Below are 18,016 nucleotides of genomic sequence, written 5' to 3' on the forward strand. Positions count from 1 at the left end.
GCCAAGCAATAGGACAAGAAGCAACTCGCAGAAACTGATGCACAGAAGTTCCACCTGAATATGAAGAAGAATTTCTTTACTGTGCGGGTGCACTGAAAGAGATGGCCCAGAGAGCAATCCCAATGGAGGTATTAAGGAACACAATGCTGCTTGAGCAGGCAGGTTGGACCAGATGACCCTTCCAACCTGACCCATTCTGTGATTCCGTGGAACAAGTGCATGACCCCTCAGTGTTGGAGAGTTGGAGGGCTCCTGAAGCGTTGTACATGAGGCAGGTAATGCTGCTTCACTGAGGTGGACGGAACACCTGAAGGAACGGGCAAGCCTGGGTATTTTCCTACGCGGCTCTCACCTCGGGGCGAGCCGGGCGTTTGGAACTGCACGGTGTGGCAGCTCCACACGGCAGCTCCCCGTTACCTTGGGCGCCCCGTGAGCCACGGCTGCGGCCCGGCCCGGCAGCTTCGCACGGGCAACACGGGAGCAGCACTACGGCGGTGTACCCAAACCACGGCACCACCACCCGGCCCAGCGTTGCCGACACCAAAGCCCCGCGGTGCGGAGGAGCCGCTCTTGCCACCCCCATGCTGAGCCCCGCCCCGGCGGTGGGGGTCAGGCGTGAGGGCGGCACTGCTGACTCGGCGGGAGGGCGAGTGTTGCGGGACGGGGCTTCTGTCAGGTTCTGAAGGGGTCCGCGCCTCGCCCCGCCGCCTCGCCCTTACGCCGCTACTGCCATTACCCGCCGCGGCGGCATCTCGGCCCTGCGGGCGGGCAGGCGGCGCTTGGAGGAGGCGTCGAGAAACGGATCGGTGGACGAGGGTAGAGGGTGAGAGGGTGTCGCGGGTGGCTGCGGTCTGCGGCTGCCTTGAGTCTGGGGAGGCGCGGGGCTGCTTCCTCCACAGCCCTGCTCTGTGAGGGGTTGTTGCGGGCTGGGGGTGGGGGGGCTGTCGGGAGGGGCTCGCCTGTGGCCGTGGGCTTTTCCTGAGCGGCCTGGCTTTTCTGTCAGCCAGGGCCCCCTCGGGTGACCCGTGAGGCCTGAGGGGGGTTGTGCTCCCCTACGAGGTGGGCCTGTGCCCGCCGCGGGGGCCGGGCTTTCACTGGGGTGCACCTGCGAGTGGGTTTTTTTGGGTTATGCTGCTGTCTTTGCGCCACCGAGATGCCGCGGTTGAGGTCGGGGAAAATGGTATCGGCCAGCGAGGTGGGGCCGTTTGGCTCGGAAGGCGCCGGCCCCGGCTGCCAGGGTGCAGGGTGTGAGCCAGGGAGAAAGCTCGTAGCGAAGCGGAGTCCTCGCCTGGCGCGGAAGAGAAAACCAGAGCAGCCCTTACCTACCTGCGTGCAAGCTGCCAGGCTCGCCAGCGCTTCCTTTGGGCAGTTTGCTCCTCTTTTGCCCGTGCAGGAGGAGCAAGGTGAGAACGGCCGGGAATTCCCAGGTAGAAAAAACAGGGGGATACAGCACAGGAGGGCTGCCAGAAGCGGCAGCGGTGTGGCTCCGCCAATTTCAGACACAGCCGAGAGTGAAGATCGACAGGCAGCAGGTACGGGTGCAGCAGTAGGCTGTGAAGAGACTGTAAGGAGAGGGACAGGGCAAAGTCAGCAGCTGTTTTTCTCGGGAACTACTTTGCAGAATAAGTTCTCAGAAGGGATTGAGAGGAAAGAACCTTGCTCAGACCACTTGGACCTCTCAGTTTTCCAAGAGGATTCAAGGAGTTCAGAAAAAGACGGCAAATACGGCTGTATGGATATAAAATTACAAATTCCATCTTCAGAGGAAGAAATTGAGAGCGCAGAGAGACGTGGCATTTCCTGTCTTCCGGAACCAGAAGGGTTGCGACCCAGAGAGGTCACATGGAGTACTGAAATGAAATGCACTGACTCAATGATGATGCAGAATAGGCAAATCCCTGATTTTAGGGAGAATTTGGGGGGTCAGGAAGCCATGACTGAACCAAAACATCAGGAAGAGATTGATATACCAGAGAAGTTGAATGGGTGTCCTTTAGTTGGATCAAGACAACTAGGGACGCAGGAGAAAGAAAAGAAATACTTGAGCAAGAAAGGCGGGATATCATTGATGAAACCAAAACTATACGGTCCCAGAAAGGAAGGTAGTTCTGTTTTGCTAGAACTGCATGCACAGTGTCCGGAGTCTGGGAAAGAACCTGTGAATATGAGGAAGAGGGATAGAAATGCACTGGTACAGGGCATAGATGGACAAGAACAACCACCAACCAGACGAAAGACATACAAGCGCTGCACGAAAGAAGAATGGCAGAGCTCAGTCCCTCAGAAAGGAGCAGACAGCCCAGGGGAAAATGGTAAGCACTTGGAGAACCCCACTGTAGAAGTACAGGTGCAGAATTTGGGCTCCCAGAACAAGATACTAGTGCTTCAGGATGACCTTTAAAAACTGGCTGTTTACTTAGTTCAAGAAGTGTAGAGGTAAGAGCTGGAGTGTGCTTTAAAGTACTGTGAATAGAAGTCTTGGAAGAAAACAGATTTTTAGAAAGAGGAAAGGCTTTTCTTGAAGGAGAAGCAGCCTTTAACATAAAGGAGAAGAGACCAGTTACCTTTTGGGGGGGTATCAGGAGGGAGGAAGGGTGAGGGGGAGAGAGAAGGAATATTGGCAGCAACAGGCCCTGGGTAAGGAGTACTGGAATTAGCTTCTCTTAAAAACAGTCTGCCCATTCCTTCAGAGAAGGTCAGGCACAAGCAGGAAAGGAGGCAGTAGTTTCAGCAAAGCCAAAATAAGTCATTTCTTCATTCATCTGTATATTGTCCATTTATTTTTGAATATGTATCATGCTGTCTTGTTTCAACCTGCCTTTACAGGATGCTGGAGTTTTTTTCCAAAACTTTTTGCTTTTTAATTGCTATTCTCTAAAATCCTAAAAGATGTAGAAACAATTATTGTATTTTCATGTTTTAAGTGACTGTTGTATCAAACTGGAACAATTTTGAAGGGGGATTTTTAAAAGTTTCTTTATTTTTCACAATGATTGTCTAAAAGACATTCTTCTTGCTTTCAATGTGGATACATTCAAATGACAAGTATTTACTGTAGATTATTAATAAATGTTTTATCTAGAAACCATATTCTGAAAAACTGAGATCAAAATTGTATCTTTGAAACCTAAGATCTAAAAAAACCTACTAGCGTATTCTTGAGTACATTTTCTAGTCTAAATTCTCAGATGTACTGTTTTTGCATAATCTGTATTTGAAACAAAAAGTAGTAGTCTATAAAAATGGAAGTCCTGTAGTTTTGCTGGATCTTGTTCAGTCTAATGCATTTGGTTGGACTCTGTATCTGAAATATATTCTTCTGAATAAGCTTTCCTTTTACAGAGAATCTACTGTGTAAACAAAAGATTTTAAGGCTGAGTGTGCAAACAGCATCTGCATTTTCATGCCAGACTTGCTCTAATTTGGTTTCCACCTCTGTGGAATGTATAACAAATTTACAACTTGCAATGTCCTTATGATGCCTTAAGGTTTTGTTAATCTTTGCATTTGTTTCTTAAAATAAGACTTAAAATAAGTTTGCTGGTAGTGTTCATTTTAAAAAAATGGTAAAACTTTACAGAAATATCTTAACCTTATCCAGTGTCATGTTCTTAGTAGCCTTGAATGTTGGGGTTTGGTTTTCTTGTTGTTCTCTTCATAAAATATTGCAATAAGGTAGTCTTTTAGTGTTTTCTGTGCTTTTTTAATCAGCAGGGGAGCAGTTGAAAGCAATTGAGCAAGATTCCGGTACTTCACGGGCTGTGAAGAATGTAAAGACAGAGAAAAACAGACCAGAAGATTCTAAGGAAACAGAATCTCTCTACTCTAAATCTCCTATGGTTGCTGTTTTAGGTGGGACTCAAAGCAAGAGCTTTCTATGCCGTGCTGTAACAAAAAAGTCTGGTGTGCAGTATAAAGTAAGTCGGCCTAAGAAAAGAAAACCCAGAAATGGTCAAATCAAGCACTTGCAAAGTTTGACTGCAGCTGAAAAAGTGAACACATCTGTAAAATGTGATGCTGAACATTGCAGAAATGCCCTTAAACATTGTAGTGGCTTGCTCTGTGCAACAGAAAAGAATCCATATGTGAGATTAGAAGACTGTAGTTACATCAATACATTAGTGAAGCTTTCAACTAGTGGAACTACCAGCAGTTATAAATTAAATGGATTCTTCCATGTAGCCCATGGTACTGTAGAAGTGAGTGATACAATTTGCAGCAATAGTAGAATGCTAAATGAGATATCACCTGTAAAAGGTGGTTTATCGTCTAATGAAGAAAAAAATGAAAATGGAGAAGGACGCCTTTCGTGTTGTCTGAGTGAAAGCAATAAGTGTTTAAGGGAAAAAAAGTGGAATAGTGGTAGGAAGCCTAGAAAAAAGATGAAAATCACAGAGAAATCAGAAGTGCAGAATACTTTCACAGGCATGGCTAATGAGTGCAGTAAGTGTGAGTTACAAGCAGAAGCAGCAGTTGCAATATCAAGCTCCTTTGCAGTTTCAGGACTAAATCATACTCTGTCAGATTCACGTGATCATGAATTAAATCTTCATAAGGGAAAAAATACTCATGAAGCACAAAATATATCAGCCTGGAGAACGAAGAGTACCAAAGTACCTGCATTTGAAAATGCCATTAAGAAGAGATCTGAGCTCTCTGTAATAGCAAAAGGAGAAAATTCAAGCACTGTGGCACATCAGTCAGCTGCCTCAGGTACCCTGAGAGCGCTAGCTCAGGGCCATGATACTTGTGACTGTCACAAAAGCAAGACAGGGGGAAAATTGAACAATGTGAATAAGGAATTTCAGCAGTTTACCTGTCAAAGAGCAGTACCCATGACTGGTAAAAAAGTTTGGCCTGTTGAATCTTGCGCCAGGACTTCTGAATGGGTTTATAAAAATCATGGGTCCATCTCAGAAGGAAAAAGACTTTTAAAAGCTGCCTTTGAGGATTTCTCTGATAAAAGCAGTGTTAAAGCTGTAGGAGGTAGTGCTGTGACTGGGAGTTTGAGACACTTGCATTTGCCTGTGTCATCAGCAGAAATTACAAAAGAATCTGCACATAAAAGAGTTGATCCAAATACTGAATGTCAGACTTCACTTGAAGCGCCGGAATCCTCTTCTGTAGGTATTTACAAGACTTCGAGAATGAGTAATGAAAATGGGGAATCATCAGTTAATGCAGATAGAAGCAGTTTGGCTTTTAACCATGATGATGTGCAGGAAGTTAAAGGAACCTGCAATTTTACAACCAAACAAAAAGATAAAAATGACAGAGATGTAACAAATAGAAACTTGTCTGTGACAGTCAAGAAGGGTATAACAAAACAAAAAAATAAAAGTGAAGGAGATGTAACAACTGAAAACCTGTCTATGACAGTCCAGAAGGGTACAACAAAACAAAAAAATAAAAGTGAAGGAGATGTAACAGCTGAAAACCTGTCTATGACAGTCCAGAAGGGTACAACAAAACAAAAAAATAAAAGTGAAGGAGATGTAACAACTGAAAACCTGTCTGTGACAGTCCAGAAGGGTACAACAAAACAAAAAGATAGAAATGAAGGAGATGTAACAAAAAGAAACCTGTCTGTGACAGTCCAGAAAGGTACATCTACAGGTGACACAAATAGAATAAACTTTAGCTCTAAAGTATCAGTAGTGAACCAGACATTTTCTGATTTAAAGCTAATTAAAGGGTTAAACCCTGAAAACCTGACGAAATTCAGAATTCCTTTATGTAGAAACAAACCTGAATCCAGGAAATTGAAATCTGTCCATTCATTTGAAAGAAAAACCTGTAGTCCACTTGAGCTTGAAAGCAGTGGTGATTCAAGAAGACAGAAGACAGGTGAAGAGACTGTGCTGGTAAATTCTGAGCAGCACCCTTTTCCTGTCATGAGTGATGCTACATCTACAGCTTCTGTAAAGAAAACAGCATATGAGATTGACAGTAAGGACTTTCAGCACAATGGCTCTGAAAACTTCTCAAATGGGATATTTGTGCTCCCCGAAAGTTTTTCTGCATATCGACATCCTCTTCTTGATGGACAACCAGAGTCATCTGTGCCTGATTTCTCCGGTTCTGAATGTGTGCTGAAACCTAGTTTTCCTGATCATTCTTGGAAATCGGTTGACCACCCTGTTGGATTGCAAATAAATGATGATAGTCAGAATTCACCAGATATTCTTGAAGCTTACAAGCAAGATATTCTTGTCATTGATGTGATTCAGGATGACCCTGATCTTTTTGGAACCAGTAATGAAGAGGAGCTAGCCCTTGCATGTGAGAATTGTCCAGTGAAAGCGTCCTGTACTAATATCTGCATTAAAGACACAAAGCCTGAGTCTCCCATTACCTCAGAAAAGAGACATTTGGTTGAGAATAGTTCTGGGTATGCATATAATTCTTTTTTTCTTACAATACTCCTAAGTACTTTTTTCTCATATGAATATACTTTGGTTGTAGTGGTCAGGCTTCTTTAAAGAATAATTTCTGGGTTGCTTCTAAGTGTCAAATTTGATTAAGCTATGTCAGTATTCTGAATGCAGATAAATTAAGTTGTTCTTCGTAAGAGCTTGGATAAACTGGATTGAAGTAAAACATAGTCCTAAAGGACTGATTTAGACCAAGTGAAGTGAAATATGAAAATATAAACAAAGATAATTGGAAGTAATATTCTTAATATGACCTGATTTGAGATAGCAGATTTTTTGGGGGCATTTTTCTTACTTGTAAAGTGGTATAATACTTAGAAATGTTATTACTTTCTAGATAGCTTATTTTTTTGCTGGATCTGTGAGAGTAAATGGTTGTCCCTGCAGTAGTATTCCATTCTGCCATTCTCCTTCCATATTTTTCTCCTATCCCCAGACATGTGAATAGTTTTCAAATGCATAACTTGGCTAAAGTGTTACAGATGTTTATGATCCTGCGTCTTTATTCAACAAGTTCCCGGTGTAAATCATTAGGTATTAATGTTTTTCTGGGTTTTGAGATGATAGTAAAAGTCACTGAAAGAGGAAGAGAAGTTTAAAGTAAAAACAAACTTTTGTAAACAAGGTAGTAGTTCTTTGTGGAGTAGATGAACTCATTGACTGTCTAGTCTGTTTTCTCTCTAAGGTTTGATACTTGTGTTCACTGGAAGAGTTTTAAGATTGAATTTTTCGTCTTACAAAGGAAAACGCAAAGTCTGGATAGAAAATAATACAAGCTTTTCCTCTGAAAATTAGTTTTCTTATTGGGATGGGTGTTCTAATTTTCTATGTGTGCTCTTTCTGGGTGGCTTTCTGTTATCCGTATTTTGTGTAATGTTTTAATTATTTTCGGTGTTGTACCAACCACCTTATAAATGCATTCTGTTCTTTTTTTTTTTTTACTCTCTGCTTTCCTGCTCCCATGTGCAAAAGCAGAAAGGAATCTTTTTTGTGGTGATGAACAGTGTTTTGGACATAAGAATATAAAACTTTCAGATGTTAAAAGAATAAAATTTCTGCCAAAACAAGCCTCTGGAGAACAGGGCAAGTCTGTAGTAGCAACGTCCAACTTCTTGAGAAGCAGCTAGTCTGTGTCATAGTAAATTTACTAGAATGAGTATTCATTTTGGGTACAGTGTCTATGATGTCTTTGTATATCAGAATTAGTATTTGCTGTATTTGTACATTTTGCATTATTACCCAGGGTAATAATGTCTGTCCAGAGGTGGGTTCCAACTGACTGTTCAGACAGTTGATGCACAGAATGGAGGACCAGAACTTCTGAGCCCTTCACGCTCATGTGTTGTTTATGGTAATATGGTTTGCAATTTACCTAAATAGTAACTGAAAATTTTATTGGATCTTGTAAGTACTTTGTGGGGAAGGGCAAATACTTCCTTTAATTAGTAATTACATTGACTTAGAGCAACATTAGAGATCATTAGATAGATGAATTTGAAGTCATAATTTCAGCTTTCTTCTGATATCCTTGTGAATTTGTTCACCATTAGCCAAGGAAAATAAGAATACATGGTTCTTGTTTCTTAGAATTTTCCCTTAATTTGCTAAAGAAACAGGCAGGCAAAATTCTCTTATTTTTCTTTTTACCTTCCATAATTTGATGCAAAGATCATTAGATGATGACTAGTCATGGTTGGTAACAGTCAGGAACATATTAATGAATTAAGAACATTAAAATAAGGCAATAGACCTTATCATAAGCTACCTGATAAAACTATGGTATCCCCAGATAATACCAGATCATGGCCAGTTCATACTGGGAGTTTATTTTGTTGACTTTCACCAAATACAATTGGCACTTCAACTTTGTTTGGCCAACTAAAAAAAAAGCGATTATACTGTTAGAATTACACTCACATCATACTACATATTTTAAAATACTGACTCTGTTCGTGTTCTTTTTTTTTCTTTAGATATGGTCTAGACTACTGTCTGTGTTTTCTTGTTTGGCTTCTTATTTTATGCATCCTCAGTTTTGCTTTGTTGCAGTATTAGTTTCTAACACCAGTCTGTTCAGGGAGAACGTCGAGTCAGAACTCTGCTATTCTAAAGCATCTCTAACTTGTGTAAATATTAGTTTATATACAGGTTTTGTTTAACATTTGGGTAATGTTAGCTGTTTGCTTCTAGATGAATGTCATCTAGGTGATTTTAGATAGAAGATTAATGCAAGCTGAGTATTTCCTTTAGCTGTTATCAGTACATGGCTTCTGTTACGATTTACCTTCAGTTTAATAAGAGCATGATCACAGAAAGAATCTAGATCTTTGCTAAAGCTATTTAGTACATGTATGCATGGGAATGGACTTTAGTATGTTACTTTTTATGTACTGATATTTTAGCCTGGCATTGGTACAGACCAGCAAGAACTGTGTTTCTGCTAGAAGCAACTTATGCTGAAAAGTATAACTGGGTTGTTAAAAAGCTTTTTAAAACTGTGTTGAGTGTTACTTGTGAGTTTAACAGCAATGTAAAGGAAACAACTGGTGTCTTAGTTCGTAGTGTTCTTCCAACAACAAAAATCTGAGATTTAACAGCTTGTCAAAACACCAGTTACGAGAGCACTTGTCCTTCAAAAGCTGGTCAGAACAGTGACTGAGGTCCAGAATTCAGGTAAGTCTTGTTCTGGTTTGATTTGGCTGTTGCTGCGCATCTCTGACTTAAGATTTCTGAACTACTGTAATTGTACTTGTGCAGATACCCAGACTGGTATCTGTGAAAAAGTAGGTTTAAGTAGAACAAACAGGTCCTGTCTTTATTCAGGAAGGTTCAGCAAAGGCTCTGTGTGTGTATGTCCTGAATGGTTTGGTTCAGTTAGCATGTTCTGACCTTTAGGATGAGTAGGACTGGTCATTCCTCCGGTGCTTGCATTTTTTGAAGAGAAGAGCGAGTGCTGGTCACTTCCAGGTATTAGTTACCAGTCATCAGGAAAAGATTCTGGCCTGTGGCCTGAGCAGGGCAGTGAAACTCAGTTTTCACACATACTTCTGTTTACTATTTTCTATTGCTTACCCCTAGGTGACTCCCAATAGTGCAGAGTTTTGAATCAATTGCCTGAGGTATTTCTTTCCTCTCATGTGGGGAATCTGTATATTCTGTATATAATACTTCAACATGTACTTTTACTTCTGAGCTTTTCTAAGGAGATATAGTTACTGTTTCCTAACTTATCCTTGAAATAGTTGAAGTATCTATGAACAAATGTTTTTGCAACTCTCTTTAAGATATATTGTTATGCAGATGATCTTGAATATAAATTTACTCTGGTCTCAAATATAAAAATGCTATAAATCTCATTTTTTAGAAACTCATTAATTGGCTCATTAGCACAGTATTTCCATAATTTCCTAATTTTATTAATTAAATGAGATAATGAGCTTTTACTGAAAATTTGGGGATTTGAAATGTCTTGTTTTTACTTAACATGTTAAGGCGTATACCTGTAGGGGTGGACATAAGAAAGCCAAAAGTTAAGAACAGTCTTACTTTGTATTTTGTGTGCTTTGTGTGTTGTATGTAAGGATTCTGTCCATAGCTAAAACTGTCACTGAGAACCTTAATGTAAGTGGTACATTAATTTTGTTTTTGTTCAAGATGGAAATCTTAAATACTCTTTTTGTTCAAAACAGATGCGTGCAAGAATTTGGAATATCAAATGATATTGAAAATTCCTGTGATTTGGTGCTAAAAGGTGAGAGTCATAGGAATTTTTTTCATACGTAATCAGAATGTGAAAGTAACCACAAAGATGTTTTGTGGCAAAACCTAGACTTTCTGCTCCCTGCAAAAAAAAAGAGGAACTTGTCAGTTCCTGTAATATCTTTTCATTGTAATGGCAGTTTGTGTCCTAATGTTTCTAAAATTGACGTCTTTCGAAATGGTACAAACCTGAGTAATACAGGGATCTACTTCTCTGTAATACCTGTCTGTTGGTAGTACTGGGGGTTGGGATTTTTTGTTTGGTTGGGTTTTTTTGTTAATGAGCTTTTTTTGACATCTCTCTGGTACTTTAGGAATTCTGGTAGTTGAAATTATAGTAGGACACTGAGTACTGTGATAGTGCTTTGGAGTCTGGCTCACCTTTAGAGTTGGCTGTTCTCTTGTGTTCATCAGCACACAAAATTTTGTAATCATTTTTTTTTCCAGGTTGTCCTTTTGGTCTTTTCGTGGATGCTTTGCTCATTCTTCCGAGACGCTGTTGTGTTGTTAAAGGATGCTTTTTTTTTTTAATAAGAGAAGGTTAATTCTGACTTAATGGGGTTTTTTTTCTTCCTATTTAAAGCATAACAGTCCAGCTAGGCAGCATATGAATGTGATTTGTTTTGTTTTCTACAGCTTACATAGCAGACCTACTTTTCAATTATATCTGATATATTATATCTATATATTAGATAGGCTGGAGGAACAGGAGTTTGACTTTGAACAGAAGCACGTTATTGGCCTAGTGGAGAACACACAGAGTGCTGAGACTGGTTTTGAAAGTTCACGGTATTTCCCTTTCTGGTATCAGTTTGTCAACTTACTGTTAATGTGACATTCTGACATTATGTGTTGATTTCGCTGCAGGCTTGCAAGATGTCTGTGACAGTACCTCTTGTGCTAGTTTTCCACGTTAATGATTTATGTTCATCTAGAAGGAGTGGTTTGGGCAGATCTAGTCTCCTGGAGAGAAAGGAGGGGCTAGTGACTATCTGGGGGAGGGAAGGTTTCAGGCTTCAGGGATTAGAAGGCAAAATAAAAGGTAATGAGGTTTTAAGAGCTCAGATACTAAAAAACAGACAGAAATTCCCTGAGGAGGAAGTGCACAGTTAGGCCTGTGGTGATGTAAAAAGCCATGCATCTGCAATACTGAGATGACTGAAACCAAACCTGGGAGCAAGTCCTGTACGTTTAGTAACTTCTGCATTTTCTTTGTTGTTTAACTTCATGTACTAGTGAAGTTAGAGGCTTAGAGTCTTTAATTCTTTTTGTGGTGCTTAAAATAAAGAAAAAGGTTTCAGTAAGTCCTTCCCAGATCTGAGAAACTTAGGATCACATCACACTCTTAGATGAATATGCACATGGTAACTTAATGTTTAATATATGACTTTTAAAAAAGATCCACACGGAACAAAAAAAATTGCTTAGGTTTGGTAATTACTGACTATTTATGCATTATTTAGCATTATTTTATTTAGTAAATAAAATTATTTACTGCTTTGTAAATAAAACAAGTTACTGTTCTGGTGTCGTGTTACTTAGTGAGGTCATGGCTGCATGCTTCAGTGGCTTCACCATCTAAGCAGGGAAAAAATGCTACCATTAAAGTACTCAGGATGACATCAATCCTCTTTACCTTGTAAGTGGAAATCTTATGTACGTTGTCTTTTGCCAGATGTGTCTTGTACTGGTGATCATACAGAGATCAGTCACTATAAGACAGAAGCCTTTCCAGTGTTAATCTGATTCTTTCTTCCTGCATCTGGACAATGCAGTGCAGTTGAAATTTAATTCATGTGAATTTCTTTTCTATACAGAACTCTGCTGTTGTACATAAACAGCTGCTTCAGGAAGTTGCAGTCAGGTGTTCTATTAATTTCCTGTGGCATCTGCAAAAGGTGCTGAAATTTCCTGACACTGAATTCTTACTGAGTTTACTATATTACAGGAATTTGGAGTTTCTCAGAGCATCGTATCATTACGATTAACTTATGCCCTTTCTCTAGGAAACGCTAAGTCTTTTTGCATAGCAAATTACCACACATATCTTTGGCTGGGTTTTAATAAAAAAGCTTAACTGAATTTATTTCTAAAATACTGAATTCAATATTCTATAAATAAACCTGTTGTACTGTTCTACAGGGACCATTATAGTACATACAGCCTGGATAGAATTTTAATTGCAGATTCAGCTTAATATTTATTTGAAATGGTTCCTGTCTTAAACGTGAACTATTTTTCCTTATAAATTTCACATTTAGGAAGTCCTAGGAGTTCTTAAATGTCAGACTTTGTAGTATTTAGCATGGGAAACACATAAAGCAATGTGTTTATACATTTTTAGCTGAAGATATTAAAACGCACAACTCCTCCAGAGGAAGCAGTCCTTTGGGAGATGTTACTGAGGACTTTCTGAAAGATGGGCAACCAAGTGAACTGGATGAACTTTTGAAGAGTTTTGATGTGAATGAAAAGGTACTGAGAAATTATACTTTCTCTCCTTAAATAGTTTAAGAAATTACAGTCCACATAATTGGGTAATTTCAATTACTAATGTTGTTTTATCAACAAAATTCTTAATTTCCTGTAATAAAAAGAATATTAGCATTTCATAGATTTCTGTGCCATTGACAATGTAATTTGTGCTTGATTTTTTTGTTGTTACTAATAATTCATGTTCACATTTGAAATGAAACAGGATATTGTTATATCAGTTGTTAATGCTGTACCAGCAACAGTATGAAAATTACTGTTCCAGTGAACACCTAAGAGTACTACTGTGCATGTGACATTTTACATGACATATCTAGTTTTAAAAGTTGCTGTTAAATGCTTCTCACCACATAATCTGTGAAGGATGGCATGGTGTTGGAAAGCTGGGGAGCTGCACAGCCATCATGCTTCCAAGGTCGATCCTTCTGTGCCTCATTACATGGGCAAAGGGGCCATTGTATTAACATACTGACTTCCTGGCAGTTCAGAAGGGAATGTTAAGACATTTTCATGCTTACTGACTTTATCTGACCTTTCTACTGTCTCTGTCCTCCTCCTTCTAAATAATAAGTCTAAGTCTTTTAATACTTGCTGAAGTTTTATAGTGTTTACTTCTTTAATAAGGGATTGGAATTTACATCTCTCTACCACTCAGACATAGCTGCTGATAGCATTTACTGTTTTCCACTGCTTCAAGAGTGGATAATGGTTTATACTGGGTAAGTTAAAATTCACATGGTTAAAAATTGATAAGTAATCAGTTAATCAAACAGAAGAGAATCTATCTCCTTTTCAAAATCATTATTTAGAAGAATAGAGACATTTCCTTCAGTGAATGGAATTTGGGCTGCTAACATCTGATTCACAAAGTTAACAGCACCACTTTGTTCCTTGATCTCTTAGAGAATCTGAAAGGGTCTGTCAGATAGTACAGTTTGCCAAAGGTGTAGTACTTGTTGCAGTATTGCCAGGTCAGTCCCAGCTGGGCTGCTTCATAGTGTTGTCTTTATAAAACCAGTGTCCTGCTGTTCTGTATGTGGACAGAAAACTAGCTGTGCCGACTTGGGCAGGGAATGCAATGGCAGAACACTTGTTGCAAGTACTCTACCATTTGGGGTGATTTTTGTATTTTGCTTTTTTGATGGCTTTTCCAATTGATAATCCTGTGAGAAGGACAAAGACTAACCGTGGAGAAAGTGCTATAAACATTTGGGGAACTGCTAAAATGAAGTTTGGAAATCTGATGAGAGTGCATCTATGTCTAATTCTTTGACTGTCATAAATTTGTGATAGATTGTGAAGTTCCAGTTACTTCCATGAGTAATGAACAAAACAAAGCCAGGATTCCATGACTTTGTTCTGTATTAGTCCTTTCAAATTCTTACCCCCAAATATATTTGGCACTGTCTATTTCCTCCATATCATTGGGGATTTTTTAACTATACAACATGGTATATAGCTGAGCAAAAGCCTTAAATTCCTCCCTGGTACAGCTTTAAATTTCATCAAACTTGATGAAGTGGGTTTCTTGATGAAGTCTTTTGTGGGTTTCTGCGCATCTGTCAGGCGCAGTTAAAATTGGGCAGTAGGCCTAAAGATTTCTGGGATTATCGGTGGGAGCAGAGAAGTCAAGATGGTCACATCGCTTTTTTTCCAATTTTCACCATTTTAAAGATCAAGAGCATAATGGCAATATATCCATTTTAAAACATGTTGTAAGAGTAACCCTACAATCCAAATTACAGTTTCTACAGTCAAGGCTATATTATCACACCTTTCAATAATCACTAACAGTTTTAAGTCTGTAGAGTAAAGCATAACAAGCTTAGTAGTGCTTGGCTGTACCTGAAAATAACTTCTAGATATCTTCACAGTTCAAGTTTGCAGATGGAGTGCCTGATGTTAAACAAGAAAAAAAGAGTGAAGCTGAAAAAAGGTATATATAATGTCCTTCATGTAACCTGTGGTGTTCCCTAGTTACTGTACAAACAAAACATGATGTTTTTACCAAAACACCGTCAGTATTTCATACAGTTTTTCTACTGCAAAAGTTAACCCTGTCCTGACCAGAACCAGGACACAGAGTAATTTTCAAAATAATTGAGAAACCTTAGGTGACAGAGAGAGTATTGGTTTTTTTCCAACACCAGTCACAATCTGTGAGAAGTGTGAGGTGTGCCAGAAAGAAGTCTGTTAGTGGAGAATACTGCATGTTTTCATTAATCCACTAGAGAGCTCCAAACTCCTCCTCCTGGTAAAATATTGTTTGAATTTACCTTCTTTATGCTATAGAATAAGAAGATTATGCTGATTAAAATTTGTTTGTGCAAGTGATTCTGCATTACTTCACTACTTTAGTTGAAATGCAGCACTCTGTGTGGTTAAAGAAGAGGCCTTCATTTGGACTCAAACTATTTTCTCCAGTTTTACTCAAAAATGTTACCATTGCAGAGTTTCATGTAGAAGAAAACAGAGTTGCTGTTCTTACTTAGCAAACTTCACTTCTAGTGATGCTGTTACTTAAAAAAATAAATTGATTGCAGAGCTATATAGTTTACAATCCATGGCAAAATTGTGTGTAGTTTCATGTCTAGATTAAAAAGAGACCTGAGATTGTTGTCCTGAAGGTAAGTTACTATGAAAATCCTGCTGTCAGACCTGAGGCTGGCATCACAAGGAAGTATAAAAAAAAAATTTACATGGTAACTTGAAATTTCTGAGTAACTAAATCTGCAGATTTTTTTTTCCCTCTGGAAACCAACCCAATGCATTTAAAAATAAAGACTGATCCTGAAGAATTTGGGTTTATTAGATGGAATTTCGTCTTCTCTGCCACAGCATTTTCATTTCAAATTTATTAAAAACAACCTGCACTTTAGGAACAATTCAAATTATCTTGGCTGTGTAAATAGCTAGAATGTGCCCCTCATAGGGGATAGCAACTCTGCTTCTGTCTCTATAGAGAGGCAAGCAGAGTGAAATGTCCTTTGTACTGGACCAGGATTCTTAATTAAAAGGGGGAGGGGAGGAAGAACTCATGAAAGGGGATGATTTTTTTCCCGTGGCTTTGTTTCCAAATAAGAAAGAGAATACCAAGTATTTGGCTAACAGTATTTTTTGATTATTTTTGAAAGTGTCACATTTTAGCAGTTTAATTATCTGGAATGAACTGGGATTTGGGATAGTTAAAGGCAGAACAGTCCTGAATTGGAGTTCCCTTTGAAATCACCTAAATCTTCTGCCCAGTAAAATCAGGTTTTAGAAAAGAAAACAGTCGGCTCTTCAAATGTAATTTTAAAAGCTTTGTGGTTTACTTCTTTGGCAGATATTACATAACAGACTATGGTAAACAGCTTCTTCAGAGATGACAGAAATCATCTCAGTCTTCCTGTCAGCATAGTGGGGAAAAAAAAAAACAAAAAAAAAAAAAACACAAAAGTGGTACATGGTACCTTTTCTACTTATTTATTGAATTTCATATGGTTATGCTTCAGGACAGAACAATATGAGCTAAGGTGATGATCATATGGGACCAGGCAATGTGAGTAATGAAAGTCAAGTTGCTGGGACTGCTAGCTTTTTAAATTTACAGCAAGTTTTGAAGTGTTGTATAAATTGTGGAAGAAATTCTTATGTTTTATATACTTAATCTGTCTTTTTAGGCATACAGTATATGAGAGAAGCACCTGTTTACTTAAAGAATTTTTAAAATTTTTTTTAATACTCAACAGTGACTGTAAATACAAAGATCTTGTGAACTGTGAATTGCTATCAGGATCACCACTGAATGACCCGAAAGTAAATATCTTCAGTGAAGCTACAGTGATGAAATCCTGGACAAATGGTATTGTATGCTGTATTGTTGAACCCTCCAGAATTTATTTTTTCATGTGCTTTATTTACTTATAATACGGATAGTCTTCATTTCCTGAAGGTGTTGGCTGGAATTTTAGATTGCATATATAAAAGCAAAACTGCAAGCTCTCATATGATAGGTTAGTGAGGGGTTTTGGTTTGGTTTTTAGCAGAATTCTATTCGGTAGGGTCAAATAGCAGTCATTCTGTCTTGGTATTTATGGTTGTCCGATACTTTAATAGTACAGCAACGCCTGCGTTCTTAGTAGTTTGATGTGTTATGTTTGAGCCATGTCATCAGCAGGTAACTTGTTTTTCTCTGGTCAGAGAACATGACTGCAGGTCGTCTTGGTTGGTTGTTGTTAACTAAACTTGCTAAAGTGATTTACCCACTTTGCTGAAGGTCAGAATTTTGTTGTTTATGCCAATTCAAATGTTTGTGAGGCATGTGCTAGGCTGGATCAAGGAAATTACGTAGATTTAATAAATAGCACTTCATGTTCAGTATATTTCACACCTGGGACAGATACCTCTTCAGCATCTCTGCCACCAGGGAAATCATAATGTAATGGAACTGTAGTCACTGCACATATCAAATCTGACATTTAGCTTTACAGAAATGCATGGTTTATTTGGCGTACAAGATAGAGAAAACCAGGAATTGATTACTTATGGATAGGTACTGTATTCTGTTCCTTTGCAACAGCTGCTTTGGGAATTAATGTTTTTAGAATTATTGATTAATATAGATATTTATAAACATGGATTTCCTGAATTAAGATCAGTGACAGAGATTCTTGCTTAGTTTCAAATTCTGATGCTAGTCTGAGCTTGTAGAACGATTTTATCGTCATGTCATTTAACAATATTTTCAGGAAGTGCAAAGAAACATGCTATAAAAAGCAACTGTGAAATACTTCTTCAGACTCCAGTTGTTTGAAACTGCTCGTGTCTTTGGCCTTAAAATGTATACATCTTCAGAAGAGTTCTTCTAAATCTTCTGTCTTAAAATCATTCAAAACAGTTGCCAAAGCAAGAGTTCCTGTGCTAGGACAGGGCAAAACAGCCATTTATTCCCAGAACTGTGCAGGCAGGATTGACTATTTCACTTTAGTACCATCTTCCCTACAAGTGTGACCTACAGTCAGCAAGGAGAGTACAAACTCTAGAAGGGACCTGATCAGAAACTCTATGCTTTGGGGATGGTAAGAATCTGTAGGAAAGACTTCTGAGATCAAGTTCCTAGTGCTGTTTTTCTGCAGCTAGTGGTTGGCTGTTTTCTTGGTCTTTCTTATCACTAACCGTATCCAGTCCTGAATTTATCAAATTGCCCTCCATCACTGCACAAAGTTTTGCAACTGTGACAGTGTGTAACATTAAATATTTAATTATTCAACCTTAGGTTTCTCCTTCCTATCCTGGGATAACCCTATCTGTTTAGAAAGACATGCAGAATAAGAACCATGTACCTAGTG

At 38.9% G+C, this 18,016-nt stretch overlaps 1 protein-coding gene across 7 annotated transcripts in view; it reads left to right on the forward strand.

Moving 5' to 3' along the window:
* Window positions 1–254: 254 nt before the first annotated feature.
* The window catches only part of TOPAZ1 (testis and ovary specific TOPAZ 1), a 42,778-nt gene continuing 25,016 nt past the window's right edge, over window positions 255–18,016 (forward strand). For 4 of the 7 annotated variants that reach the window (XM_051788952.1, XM_051788949.1, XM_051788953.1 and 1 more), the window contains exons 1-6: window positions 915–2,312; window positions 3,712–6,391; window positions 10,124–10,185; window positions 12,538–12,668; window positions 14,561–14,622; window positions 16,418–16,530. In XM_051788952.1, coding sequence (XP_051644912.1) covers window positions 1,154–2,312; window positions 3,712–6,391; window positions 10,124–10,185; window positions 12,538–12,668; window positions 14,561–14,622; window positions 16,418–16,530 — 4,207 coding nt within the window. In that variant the 5' untranslated portion in view covers window positions 915–1,153. Of the gene's footprint in view, window positions 276–345; window positions 824–914; window positions 2,313–3,711; window positions 6,392–10,123; window positions 10,186–12,537; window positions 12,669–14,560; window positions 14,623–16,417; window positions 16,531–18,016 lie in introns of those variants that run through there. The other 3 variants (XM_051788955.1, XM_051788954.1, XM_051788950.1) reach the window with 3 other exon arrangements.

This window comes from Manacus candei, unplaced genomic scaffold (assembly GCF_025592945.1).
Source record: "Manacus candei isolate 608988 ecotype Guabito, Panama unplaced genomic scaffold, ASM2559294v1 h1tg000026l, whole genome shotgun sequence".
Classification (NCBI taxonomy): Eukaryota; Metazoa; Chordata; class Aves; order Passeriformes; family Pipridae; genus Manacus; species Manacus candei.